This window comes from Oryx dammah, unplaced genomic scaffold (genome assembly GCF_014754425.2).
Source record: "Oryx dammah isolate SB20612 unplaced genomic scaffold, SCBI_Odam_1.1 HiC_scaffold_21, whole genome shotgun sequence".
Lineage (NCBI taxonomy): Eukaryota > Metazoa > Chordata > Mammalia > Artiodactyla > Bovidae > Oryx > Oryx dammah.
Genome location: NW_024070205.1, coordinates 23743409 through 23758287, shown reverse-complemented (window position 1 = coordinate 23758287; position 14879 = coordinate 23743409). Strand labels below are relative to the sequence as shown.

At 38.3% G+C, this 14879-nt stretch overlaps 1 protein-coding gene across 3 annotated transcripts in view; it reads right to left on the bottom strand.

The window, feature by feature from the left end:
- Positions 1–1455: 1455 nt before the first annotated feature.
- The window catches only part of COP1 (COP1 E3 ubiquitin ligase), a 226819-nt gene continuing 213395 nt past the window's right edge, over positions 1456–14879 (bottom strand). For all 3 annotated transcript variants that reach the window (XM_040263920.1, XM_040263922.1, XM_040263921.1), the window contains 2 exons: positions 3888–3932; positions 1456–1789 (listed from right to left, as the gene is read on the bottom strand). In XM_040263920.1, coding sequence (XP_040119854.1) covers positions 1772–1789; positions 3888–3932 — 63 coding nt within the window. In that variant the 3' untranslated portion in view covers positions 1456–1771. The remainder of the gene's footprint in view (positions 1790–3887; positions 3933–14879) is intronic.

Below are 14879 nucleotides of genomic sequence, written 5' to 3'. Positions count from 1 at the left end.
CTTAGTGACTAAACCACCACCACCACCACCACTCTATTGCTTTCCTAAAAGTCAAAAAGTTTTAAATTCCAAAATACATTTGGCCCAAGGGTTTCAGATAATAAAATGTGGACCTGTAGTAGGTTTCAATAATTTTAAATAGAGGGGTACATGGGATAGTCTGATCACCTTTATCAACTACATACTTATTCATACTAAACTATTCCAGGTGTCTATTTCTATAAAATACATGTGGTATATAATTCTGATTATCTTTATCTAAAATGTGTTCAGACTTAAAGTAGCTCAAATAGAAAGCTTCTTTTTTTTTTTTTTTTTTTTTTACTTTTGCTTAACCTGCTACTCTAAGTTTTTTCCTTTTACAAACTGAAATCAGTGTGCAAAATTAATCAGACAGTCTAAGAGATTATATGGCTTGAACATTTGGGAAATAGGGCTTCAATTTCTTTTCTTCTAAGTGAGAGGCTGGCAAATGATGGTCTGTGGGCTTCCACCTATTTCACAGCTATGCCCACTTATTTATATATGGTCTGTGGCTGCTTTTCAGCCACAATGGCAGAGCTGTGTAGCTGTGGCAGAGACCACATGACCTGCAAAGCCTAAAATATTTACCATCTGGCCCTTTACTGAAAAAAGGTTTGCTGAGCTTTGATCCAAGTTGATCACCCCACAAGGGTACTAATACCTATGACTACGTAGTCGGTTTGTCTGCATTTAGGGCTTATTTAGAGCTTCCCTGGTAGCTCAGCTGGTAAAGAATCTGCCTGCAATGCAGGAGATTCTGGTTCATTTGCTTCCTGGGTCAGGAAGATCCACTGGAGAAGGAATAGGCTATCCACCCCAGTATTCTTGGGCTTTTCTGGTGGCTCAGCTTGTAAAGAATCTGCCTGAAATGCGGGAGACCTGGGTTCGATGCCTGAGTTGAGAAGATCCCCTGGACAAGGGAACGGCTACTCACTCCAGTATTCTGGTCTGGAGAATTCCATTGACTGTATAGTCCATGGGGTTGCATAGAGTCAGACATGACTGAGTGACTTTCACTTTCACTTTACGGCCTTATGGGTGACATTTCAAAGGCAAAGACAGAGACAGCTGTCACAGACTGATATTCCCTTTCTGTCTGAATGTGGCCTCAACAGGTCAACATGTTAGACCCTTGGCCAGGTCCAGAGGGACTGAGGAATATACTACTTGTTGATGATATAACTCTGGTCAGAGGATAAAGACAGAACTTCATAAGGTGAAGTTAATAATGTTCCCATCGATTGTAAACATTAAATTCACTGAAAAGAATCCATAGGCTTTACATTTATGTTGATATGCATAATTCCAAAGAGGTAGGGAAATATGGATCTCACAAATTATTCATCAGTATGTTGAAATTCAGGTGTGCTCTGCTTCTTGAAAAGACAAAATTATCTTTTGCCACATTTTGACAAAAAGGTTCCCAGCTCAGCTGTGGCTCAATAAGCTTTTATTATTTTTTTGTTATTTATTTTTATTCAAAAGAATTTGTTTCCCTATCACAAAAATTAGATAAGCATACCACCAACAGCAGCAAAGTCCGTAGAGTTACATTGATGGTGGAGAGTTCACTGGGTATTCCCAATGTCCCAAAGGTCAAAAGGAGGAAAAACAGGGGAAAAAAAAATACTCAAATCCAAAACCCATGGTGACTTTGGGGAGAGACATTGCAGGATCTGTCTTCTCGTATTGTCAGCTGCAGATGTATTTCAGCAGGATCTAGTACAATTTAACTTGAGCAAACCCTTCATACCAACTCTAGCACCTAATAGGGAGAAAAAAGAATCAGTGTAATGAAACAGTTTTACAATGCGGAAAAAGTTTAATCAGTCTTTATTACATTGTAAATAAAGAACCAAACCCAGTAATCGTTTTCCAATTGCTAAAATGCCAAAGAATTTGAAGGGTTTAGACATTAATCCATTCTTACTTTCAATCTGATAGCTGCATGAACTCCTTCAAGTTAGTTATCTCTACAGTTAGCTAGGGTGCCTTCAAGATAAACTACATGAAAAATAAAGATAAATGACTGACTGATGCACAGCGTGAATATGATGTTTTTAGAATATTATGTTGGTATTTTTCCACAATCATAAGAAAAATTTTAACTATTACTGTTTAGAATTTTAATCTATTTCTTGCATTAACAAGCATCTCATGGTGATCAAGGTATTCAAGACCTAAAATCCAATCTCTCCCTATTGCTTCTTTTATTTTCTAGTCAACTGTCTGGGTGTCAAGATGTTTTGTTAGCTATTAGAGTAGCACCTTATCATACAAAAAAAATTGTGGTATTGCTAAAACTAAAAATAAGAAAAAGCAATGATCAGTTATAAAAAGAGTAGAAGAAATGGCTATGAAAGGACACTGAATGTGAGGACAGTTATGAGTACTGTCAAAAAGGATCATGTTAGATGGACACTGTAATTCTAGGTGGCTAAGCATTAAAGGAGCAACTTATAGCCTGCTGTGCTAAGGCTTGAGTTATACCTGTGCTTTCCTAACGCTTTTTGTCTTTACATTTGGCAAGCATGTTACTATATATAAGAGGTCAGGGCTGCTGAACAGAAATCTTAGATTTATCACTGAGATTCTATAAGTATGTATGTAGCTTTGAGCTTTCTGTAGATACATTAGCAATCCCAATTGCCTCAAAGGCCAAACATGTAGAAGAATAAAGTACAGCTTTTTCAATACAAGCCTTGCCATGAGAATAAAGAGAAACTGAGAGACTACAGAATCACTTAAAATGGAGATTCTAAGATCTTCTACCATCTTGCATGAGGCTTCCATAACAGAGCACTGGCTTTTGTCCATGACTGGCTAACAAGGTTTCCCAAATAAAAGAAACCAGACATATAAAAAGAAGTATACCACGTAAATTAATTTGACCAGCTAATAGTGCTGTTCTGCTTTGCATTTGCTCCTTTCATCTCTGTAGGACAGTGTGTGAGGCTTGGATTTGCTCCACTCAGGATGAATGGAAGGAAGCCATGGCAAAATTAATGTTAAGTGGCAGAGAAATAGATACATCTTATTTTTAAAAATGCATTCTGATACTTCTATATCAGCAGAGAATATGTGGAAAGAACTGATACCCACAGTCAAACCCATGTAGTAAAAACCCTCTCCAAGACGATGTTTTGCTTAAAAGCTCACTGCTCAGCTCAGGATTTATTTATCCAATGTACTGTGCCTAAGTGCTGAGCATCCCTGGTGTAATTAGATAAATTTTTTTTATTTCCTTGAACCCCTAACTACCAAGAAAAGTATCTGGAATACTATATCTGAATTTGGGAATGAGACTGTGAGTGAAGAGACTAAATCAAAGTTTTCAGATTATACCAACAGCATGATCACATGACCAGTCAACTTTCAACAGAAAGGTAGAATTCCTTTTCTTCCTCTAGCAACTGAGGAAAAATCTGTTTGTCAAGATAAAGAAAGAAAAACATGAGGAAGAGAAGAATACAGTAAGAGTTAAAGACATTTTGAAGTTTGCTAAGTGTCTAAGCATCTGTTGCTGTATCTTGGATCCTGTCCCCTGAATACCCACAGGGATAGCTGCACCGGCATAACAGAAGCTGAGCGGTGAATGGCCCATGGTGAGTGCTGAATAGTCTTCATCTGGTTGTCATTCTGACCGCCTTTCAGACCCTTCAGCATTTGTATAACCTCTAACAAGTACCATCATCTTCTCCAAAGTTGCAAGCTACCTATTCTTTTCCCCTTCAATCGCCATTTCCAAGCAGATAGAGACTCATGATTTGGCATGCTCTCTAAGGCTTAGTACAACTCTATATTTCCACGTTATAGTTATAGTCTGCTATAGCTTAAAAATGGAGATGTATAAAACAGCTTACCTTAATTGTACCCTGACTGTTAGCAGCAATCAGCACATTGGACTCCTGGAAAAGAACAAGAACTTTTAGAGTACAGAGAAGGATTTCCTGCAGGGCAGCCCAGGAGAATAATTTCCTCTTCATCCTTCTTTCTTTCACTTTACCCAAAGAAACCAATACAATCTAAACTGGAGAACCAACTTTAACATGCTTTTAACTATGAATTATAAATTCAAAATCCCATATTTTGAGGATTAGATTTAATAATAAAAAAAATACAGTTGGAAGCAGCGTAGGCAACTTTCAAGTGTAAAGAAAAGTAAAAGAGAGACTGCCATTAGGAGGAAAGCCAAGAGAAACAAAGACTGAAGCAAAGCACAAATAATAACCCAAGAAAAGCAAAGCACACTATTCTTTCCATAGACAACTTCCCCTTCATTCATTTTATCCCTTAAGAAACCAGTAATTGGTATACATCTCTATGTACGGCTATTTGGTATTAGGAAAACAAAATAAAACAGAATGTGAATATTCATCTGGAGACAGATGGCTATCTTTCTTTTCAACTATTTTATCACTCATTATATGCATTTTAAAAACCTTGGTGATTACTTCAAATAGAATGCATGTGGCAACATATTGTTTAAATATTCTAAGCCTTAAGAAAAAAACTATTTCTCTGGAAAGCAGAAAGGATGGAAAAGGAAATAGACAAGACTGAGTTTACCAGAGAGAACCTCACTGAGTAGGAAGAGCTGGGACATGCCTTCTGTTGCAAAGAGTCTAATAGGCTTTGAGCTTTGGAGTGTATACAGGTCTTTTTGTTTTTCAGAGGAGACAGTCAGAAGGAAGTAAACAGATTCAAAACTGCCATAGAGGCCATCTGACTGATGTGAAGTCCAAGTCCAAACAATAGCTCTCAGAAACAGATAAAGTGGTCAAACTTCATTGAAGGATGGGATCTGCCTGAATATCCTACAGGTGTCATCAGAAAGTGAGGAAAAGAAAGAACACTTTTGATTTGTATTCTGGGAAAGTTATTTCAACCAATCTCGAGTTAAACCTTAGTTTCTTTGATGCAAAGCATCTGTAATCTACAAACGTCTATATTTCTATCATTTAACTTTCTCTTGGATTGAAAGTAAAGTTACCTTTGAAAACTGTTCACCTTGCTGCTATTGGTGTAGGAGGAAAAAAATAATCTCTTCCGCTAATCCCAAATTTGGGGGATCAGACTATTTCTTGGATGCAGTCAGTGGTGACAGAATCAATGGTCAGTGGTATCAAGAAGGAATAAAGAGGACTTCCCTTGGATAGGAATCCTCCTGCCAACGCAGGGGACGTGGGTTCAATGCCCGGTCCAGGAAGATTTCACATACCTCAGAGCAACTAAGCCCATGAGCCACAACTCCTGAGCCCACATGCTGCAGCTACTGAGCCCTGTGCCCCTAGAGCCTGTGGTATGCAACAAGAGAAGCCACAGCAACGAGAAGCCAACACACGACTAGAGCGCAGTCCCCACTTGCCATAACTAGAGAAAGCCTGAGCAGCACTGAAGACCCAGCACAGCCAAATATAAAAAAACAAGACATAAAAAGGAAGGACTAAAGACATGCTTTTTCTGGAAGTGGCCATGGGAATTGCTGATGATAGGGTTTGGAACACAGAACCCTCAAAAATGGCATGTGGGCATATTGGATATTTCAAGCTAAAGGATTTCAAGAAAATGGCAGAAGCAGGAAGGTTACTCTACCCTTCCACACCTCCTTCCCTTCTCCCCTATAACAAAACTCTCATAGTGGGAAGTGTCTTCCCTATACCAAGTAAAAGGAACATCCTTATCTCCAACAACAAAGGAACGCTAAGAACAATCCGAGTTTCCCACGCCTGAGCCTCATACTCCCTAACCTATCACATTGCTTCATGACCCCTCATTCTTCAAAACACAGCAGAGAATACACAGGTCTACTTCCCTGGGTCTTCATTTCCTTATGGAGGCTTTCATGTCATGTAAAACATATTAAATAAATCTATATGCTTTCCTCCTGTTAACTTGTCTGTCAGAATTTACAGACCCAGTGAAGGACCCTAAGAGAGTAATGAAGAACTTTTACCTTCCCTGTTGTTCAGTTGCTAAGTTGTGTCTGACTCTTTATGACCCCATGGACTGCAGCACGTCAGGCTTCCCTGTCCTTCACCTTCTCCTGGAGTTTGCTCAGATTCATGTCCACTGAGTCGGTGATGCTATCTAACCATCTCATCCTCTGTCACCTCCTTCTCCTCCTGCCCTCAATCTTTCTCAGCATCAGGGTCTTTTCCAATGAATTGGCTCTTCACATCAGGTGGCCAAAGGACTGGAGCTTGGGCTTATTTCCTAGCTGAGCTTTTCCCTTAAATCAGCACATAAGAGTTGGACCATAAAGAAAGCTGAGCGCTGAAGAATTGACGCTTTTGAACTGTGGTGTTGGAGAAGACTCTTGAAAATCCCTTGGACTGCAAGGAGATCCAACCAGTCAATCCTAAAGGAAATCAGTCCTGAATATTCACTGGAAGGACTGATGCTGAAGCTCCAATCATTTGGTCACCTGATGCGAAGAACTGACTCATTGGAAAAGACCCTGAGGCTGGGAAAGATTGAAAGCAGGAAGAGAAGAGAACAACAGAGGATGAGGTGGTTGAATGGCATCAGCGAATCAATGGACATGAGTCTGAGCAAGCTCCAGGAGCTGGTGATGGATAGGGAAGCCTGGAGTGCTGCAGTCCATGGGGTGACAAAGAGTCGGACATGACTGAGTGACTGAACTGAACTGAACAGCACATATATTCTTGAAAACAGTAACGTAGGAAAATAGCATTCACTATCAGAATTAGTTTCAATATCCACTTTGGGGAATTATGGTCTATCACTGGGACTGAATGTGCACAGAGTTAATACATTCATATGGGGGGGTGGTTGTGATAGGGGGTATTCCCAAATCCCTCTTATTTATCTACTCTTTTAGTAAACTAAGTTCAGAAATTGGCTGGAGTGAGTTTTAGGCATCTTTAGGGAATACAATAAGTCACTGTGAGCTTCTCAAGAGGCAGAATTTCTGTATGTGCAGCAGAAAACAACAAAAAGAGGCACTGTAGTATAATGCGATTTCTTCCTAGCAAGAACTTTAAACAAGCTGCTTAAAGCTAGATGTGGCAGTCACCAAGAATTGCTCCCTTTGCTACGGGAACACACAACATCAGGATAATGAAAAATTTATGGCCCAAAGCTACCTCTCTTTCTGCCATTTTGGTTCGAGTCATCTTCCAATACAGAAGAAAGTAGAAAAACCTGGTGGAGATGAAGACTCATCCTGAGGGAAATCCACCTCCGCCAATTACAGAGATTATTAATTACACAACATAAATTTGTAATTCTCCAAAGGTTGGAAGAATCTCTGAAAAAACATGGTATATTACCATACAGTATGAAATTGTCTGCTCAATGTAAGAAAGTTAACTTGAAACACTTTTTCCTGTGGAGACAGATGAAATATCTCATTTACAAATAAGCTAACAGTCGTGTCCAACTCTTTGCGACCCCATGAATCGCAGCACGCCAGGCCTCCTTGTCCATTACCATCTCCCGGAGTTCACTCAGACTCACGTCCATCAAGTCTGTGATGCCATCCAGCCATCTCATCCTCGGTCGTCCCCTTCTCCTCCTGCCCCCAATCCCTCCCAGCATCAGAATCTTTTCCAATGAGTCAACTCTTCACATGAGGTGGCCAAAGTAGTGGAGTTTCAGCTTTAGCATCATTCCTTCCAAAGAAATCCCAGGGCTTATTTCCTTCAGAATGGACTGGTTGGATCTCCTTGCAGTCCAAGGGACTCTCAAGAGTCTTCTCCAACACCACAGTTCAAAAGCATCAATTCTTCAGCACTCAGCCTTCTTCACAGTCCAACTCTCACATCCATACATGACCACAGGAAAAACCATAGCCCTTGACTAGACGGACCTTAGTCAGTAAAGTAATGTCTCTGCTTTTGAATATGCTATCTAGGTTGGTCATAACTTTTCTTCCAAGGAGTAAGCATCTTTTAATTTCATGGCTGCAGTCACCATCTGCAGTGATTTTGGAGCCCAAAAAAATAAAGTCTGACACTGTTTCCCCATCTATTTCCCATGAAGTGATGGGACCGGATGCCATGATCTTCATTTTCTGAATGTTGAGCTTTAAGCCAACTTTTCGCTCTCCTCTTTCACTTTCATCAAGACCCTTTTTAGCTTCTCTTCACTTTCTGCCTTAAGGGTGGTGTCATCTGCATATCTGAGGTGATTGATATTTCTCCCGGCAATCTTGATTCCAGCTTGTGCTTCTTCCAGTCCAGCGTTTCTCATGATGTACTCTGCATAGAAGTTAAATAAGCAGGGTGACAATATACAGCCTTGGCATACTCCTTTTCCTATTTGGAACCAGTCTGTTGTTCCATGTCCAGTTCTAACTGTTGCTTCCTGACCTGCATACAGATTTCTCAGGAGGCAGGTCAGGTGGTCTGGTATTCCCATCTCTTTCAGAATTTTCCACAGTTTCTTGTGATCCACACAGTCAAAGGCTTTGGCATAGTCAATAAAGCAGAAATAGATGTTTTTCTGGAACTCTCTTGCTTTTTCCATGATCCAGCGCATGTTGGCAATTTGATCTCTGGTTCCTCTGCCTTTTCTAAAACCAGCTTGAACATCAGGGAGTTCACAGTTCATGTATTGCTGAAGCCTGGCTTGGAGAATTTTGAGCATTACTTTACTAGCATGTGAGATGAGTGCAATTGTGAGGTAATTTAGGACTAATTTATAGGTAACTGAGTCCTAAGAACTTTTAGAAACACTCAAAACTATTAAACATGACAAAAAATAAAAGAAAAATAACAGGTTCACTTCTCACCATGCCCCTCCCTCCAAAGCAAACAAATGCATTAAAAAGGGATTTAGGATTAAACTGTCTTTCAGAAAGGCAGATAAATGAATTTTTACATGAAAAAGAAAAATAAAACCAGGTAAAACCTCTTCAGCATAGAGGTACAGAGGTGATAAGTACAAGGTTATTATTATAGCTTTTGAGTAATTCTTGTTTGCATTTTGAATGACTAGTAACTCTTGGCTGTAGCCTGCCAGAGCACTAATGTAAATAAATAAGTTCTGGCTCAATGTGTTATTTTTACTCGCTAAATAAAATAAAAATGCCAGTCAGTAGTTTTCATTATTTTCTCCCTCTTAAAAACTGGCAGTTTTCCTACAAAGACTTCCTCAAGGTTAAGACAATAATGCTCCTACTATTTTCTTCTTAAGATAAAGAGATTAAAAAAGACAATGGAAAAATCAGCACCAAGTCTTTTACAAAAGTAGAAGACAAATACATAAGCACATACCAACTTACTGAGAAAGCCGGAGATAGATACCACAGTAACTTATGCTGAAACAAAACTAGCGTCCACTGGAACTGTTTCTTCTCTGCCAGCTCGCCTGTGAAAGAGCTACCATAGCTACCACATTAAAATCCTGAGCAAGTTGAGAAGGGACAATTACTCATTTAGCTTGAAACTGGAGGACACAGTCCTAGAGATAGTCATAATTGATTTTAAATGTGAAGTTGCTTCACTGGATGTATAAATATGTGGTTAAGAAACTTCTATTTCTGGCTGGTAACAGACTAAATGGAATGGATTTGCCCTCCTACCTTAAAAAGGTAGAAACCTGACCAAAATAGAAAAGACAGCACTGGACAACAGGCAGAACAGGACTGTGATTACAAGAGGAGAAACAAAAAAGGTCATCCTACAGTCACCTCAGCTTTCTGTCTGGAGGCCATTTCTGAACCACAGAGCAAGGGAGGGGGATCCAAATAGAACAGAGAGGAATCTGAGAAGACCACAGCAGAGTAAGGTGAGGAGGCAGAGGTGTAAGCACGGGGTATCTGTGGAACAGCTGGAATTTGTAGGGCACAGTACCACAGAGGAGAAAGCAACAAAAGTATAGTTCCAGGAATCTGTACTGGGGTGCCCTTGACTGTACATCAGAATAACACACTGTGTGCTCACAGGGTGAAACTACGCAAAGACAGAAAAATAACAATGGAAAGTACAACCAGTGAGAATATAAAACATTATCAAATGCTAGATAACAGGGTTAGGAGATGTTGGAGTTTAGACAAACCAGAGTGACGATAACATTCAATGCCCCCATTTAATAGAGTCCTCAGAGGGTCAGGCCTTATCAGTAGGCCTAATCTAGCCTTAAAACAAATGTTCCTCTAGACCAGGGATTAGCAAACTGATCCTATGGACTAAATCCAGCCCAACCTGCCTGCGTTTTAAGCTTCACTTTTAGTAGAACCCAGCCACAGGCATCAGTTTACAGTTGACTCTGGTTCCACGTCTGTGGATTTAACCAACAGTGGATCAGAAACATTTTGGGGAAAAAAAACTAGATACTTCCAAAATGCTAAACTGAATTTCCTATTTGTGGCAACATTTGATTTACAACTATTTACAAAGCATTTACATTGTATGAGATATTATAAATAATACAGAGATGACAAAGTATAAAGGAGGATGTACTAGACTACATGTAAACACTATGCCATTTTATACAAAGACTTGAGGGCCTATGGATTTCGGTACCTGGTGGAGGTCTTGGAAGCAGTCCCCTGTGAATACCAAGGATTGTAGGTAAGTACTGTCTATAGCTGCTCTTGCACTATAGTAGCAGAATTGAGGAACTGCAACAGAGACCATATGGCCTGTAAAGGCTAGAATATTTGTGATGTGGTCCTTTAAGAAAGAGTTTTGCTAACTGCTACTTTAGTTATCCTAATAAAGTTTAAAAACCAAGTGTCAAAACAATCAACTTTGTCTCCAAAAACTCAACTTTCTGTCAAAACAAACTTCAATACTCTTAAAAGAATTAAACAAAATCTAGACACTCAACAATAAAGCATTCACAATATATAGCATTTTAGAGGCAAAAATAATCATGAAAAAATTTCAATGAGTAGAACCAGATGTAGAAATGAAAATATAATAGAAGTGACAAATGAAGACTTTAAAGTAAGTATGCTGCTGCTGCTGCTATTTATAATTGTATTCAAATATTTAAAGGAAACAATGGTTTTAATGAGAAAAGAAATGGAAGATATAATATAAAAATCAAATGGACTTTCTTCACTTGAAAAGGATAGTATCCAAAATGAAAAATTAATTGGATGGGCATGACAATAGATAAGACAGTGAAGAATAAAGTAACAATAAATGTGGCAACACAGGAAAAAAAAAATCAAAACTAACACAAAGGCTGGAAAGAAAGAAAAAAAATTAGTATTTACGTAAACAATAGGAAATATGCAATCTAATAAATGTTAATTGGAATTTCAAACAAAGGAGAAGGGACAGAAAAGGTATATGAAGATATAAAACTAAAATTTTTCCAAATGTGAAAATCCATAATCTTAGAAGCTTAATATTCAAGCAGAAAAAGGTACAACACTAATATATTAAGATACATCATAAACTACTGAAAATGAGTAAGAAAGAGAAAATGTTGAAAACTGCGAGAGGAAAACAAGGACACATTGTGTAAAAGAAACAGAGTAGAGAGATCAGAAGGGGGAGCATCCACATCCTATCAAGATCCACGCAGATCCTGCAGAGCCTCTTCCCCAAATTAAAATGATGACAGCATTCTGACGGGTGTGAGGGGTGATGTCTCATTGTAGTTTTGATTTGCATTTCTCTAACAATGAGCAATGTTGAGCATCTTCTCACGTGTTTGTTAGCCATCTGTATGTCTTCTTTGGAGAAATGTCTGTTTAGGTCTTTTTCCCACTTTTTGATTGGGTTGTTTGTTTTTCTGGCATTGAGTTGTATGAGCTACTTGTATATACTGGAAACTAATCCTCTGTCCGTTGCTTCATTTGCTATTATTTTCTCCCATTCTTAGGGTTGTCTTTTCACCTTGCTTATAGTTTCCTTTGCTGTGCAAAAGCATTTAAGTCTAATCAGGTCAGGTCCCACTTGTTTACTTTGTTTTTATTTCCATTACTCTAGGAGGTGGGTCATAGAGGATCTTGCTTTATGTCATCAAGTGTTCTGCCTATGTTTTCCTCTAAGAATTTTATAGTTTCTGGTCTTACATTTAGGTCTTAAATCCATTTTGAGTTTATCTTTGTGTATGGTGTTAGGAAGTGTTCTAATTTCATTCTTTTACATGTAGCTGTCTAGTTTTCCCAGCACCATTTACTGAAGAGGCTGTCTTTGCTCCATTGTACCTTCTTGCCTCCTTTGTCAAAAATAAGGTACCCATAGGTTCATGGATTTATTTCTGGGCTTTCTATCTTGTTCCACTGGTCTATATTTCTGTTTTTGTGCCAGTACCATAATGTCTTGATGACTGTAGCTTTGGAGTAAAATCTGAAGTCAGGAAAGTTGATTCCTCCAGCTCCGTTCTTCTTTTTCAAGACTGCTTTGGCTATTCAGGGTCTTTTGTGTTTCCATAAAAATGGACACTGGTCAGAATGGCCATTAACAAAAAGTTTACAAACAATAAATGCTGGAGATGGTGTGGAGAAAAGGGAACACTCTTGTACTGTTGGTGGGAATGTAAATTGATACAGCTACTATGGAAGATAGTATGGCAATTCCTTAAAAAACAAGGAATAAAGCCATGATAAGACCCAGCCAGCAATCCCACTCCTAGGCATATACCCGGGGGAAACCAAAATGGAAAAAGACACATGTATCCCATTGTTTACTGCAGCACTATTTACAACAGCTAGACCATGGAAGCAACCTAGATGTCCATCAATAGATGAATGGATAAAGAAGTTGTGGTACATATACAGAATAGAATATTACTCAGCCATAAAAATGAATGCATTTGAGTCAGTTCTGATGAGGTGGATGAACCTAGAACCTATTATACACAGTGAAATGAGTCAGAATGAGAAAGGTAAATATCGTATTCTAATGAATATATACAGACTCTAGAAATATGGTACTGGAGAATTTATTTACAGGAGAGCAATGAAGAAACAGACATAGAGAATAGACTTATGGATATCAGGAGAGGGGAGGAAAGGGTGAGATGTATGAAGAGTAACATGGAAACTTACATTACCAAATGTAAAATAGATAGCCAACGGGAATTTGCTGTATGGCTCAGGAAACTCAAACAGGGGCTCTGTGTCATCCAGAGGGGTGGAACAGTGTGGGAGATGGGAGGGAGGTTCAAAAGGAGGGGACATATGTATACCTATGGCTGATTCATGTTGAGGTTTGGCAGAGAACAACAAAATTCTGTAAAGCAATTATCCTTCAATAAAAAAATAAATTAAGAAACAAATGATGACAGCAAAGCCACGGGAACACACCCTCTTCTTGCCTGGTAAGAGCTCAGGCAATGAGAGACAGGCACAACTCAGCTAAGAAAAAGTCATGGACTCTTTTGTCGGCTGTAGCTCTCCCAACTTCCTTTCCCCCTCTACAAGAGTTCTCCTCTCCATTTTGCTGGAGACTTGCACATGACTCAACATAGCTGCAGACTCTGACTTGCAATTCTTTGATGATGCTGAAGAACTCATTTTTGTTGGAGAAATAGCTGTTTTATGTTAACAATTACATATAGAAGTACAAGGTCACCAACTGTCATCAGAGGTAATTTAAGCCAATAAAACATAGCTTTTTTAAGAGGATGAGAAAAAAAACCTATCAACCTAGAAATATTATATAAAAAGAAAGATATTTTGACAACTAAAGCTAAGAGAGCAGCAGAAATGCACTGTAAGAACTGTTTCAGGAAGTTCTTATAAAACATGAAACCTTAAATCTAAACAAAATGATGGAGAGTGCTAGAAATGATTGATATGTGGTAAACAGAAAAGATGTTTGCTTTCTTGTTTTTTAATTTTCTTAACAGATAATCACCAATTAAAGCATAAATAATAATATATTATGCTACTAAAAATAGAAGCAACATGTCAGCAAAAGTATACAGGATAAAAGGGGTAAAAAACAGAAGTACGTTGGAATGGTCTTCTGTGATATAAGTGGTATATCTAATAACAGATGGCGATAAGTTAAACATGAATATTGTAAACCTTAGAGAAACCACTAGAAAAGGAAAAGAAACAGTACAGCTACTAAACTACTAAAGGAGATAAAATGAATTATAAAATATTCGATTAAAAAATGAGAAACATGGGCACAACGAACAGACAGGCCAGACAGACAACAAACAACAAGATGGGAGACAATACCTAACTAGACTGACAAGCAAATGCAGATGGTTTAAATACTACAATTAAAAGGCGGAGATGATAAGACTTGATAAAAGAGCAAGTTTATGTTGCCCACAAGAAACACACTTTAAAGAAAAACAGGTATTTTTAAAAAGAGAAAAAAAATACACTATGCAAACATTAATCATAAGAAAGTTGGGATGGTTCTACTAATATCAAAAGTAGGCTTCTGGGAATTTGCTGGTGGTTCAGTGGTTAGAATTCAGTGCTTTCATTACCATGGCCCACACTCAACCCCTGGTCAGGGAACTAAGATCCTGCAAGTCACAATGAACAGCCGAAAGGAGAGGGGGAAAAAAAAAAAGCAAAAAACCCATAGAAAGTAGACTTCAGGACACGAATATGACCAGGAATTAGAGAAACATTCTATAATTAAATAAGAGTCCATTAAAAAAAAATCCTAAATGTGACTATATAAATAAAATACAGCTTCAAGACATATGAAGCAAAAACTGATAGAAGTAAACTGAGAACAGGTAGCGCCACACTTGAGTGTGCAGATTTCAACACTCATCTGTCAATAATTCAAAGAACAGGTGGAAAATAAAAAAAGATATATAAAAGACTTGAATAATACTATCAGAAACAAATTGAACAAATTAATATTTACATAAAATCTTAAATGGTAAAAATACACATTCTTAAGCTACCTAAAAAGTATATACCAAGACAGACCATGAGCCCAGACTAT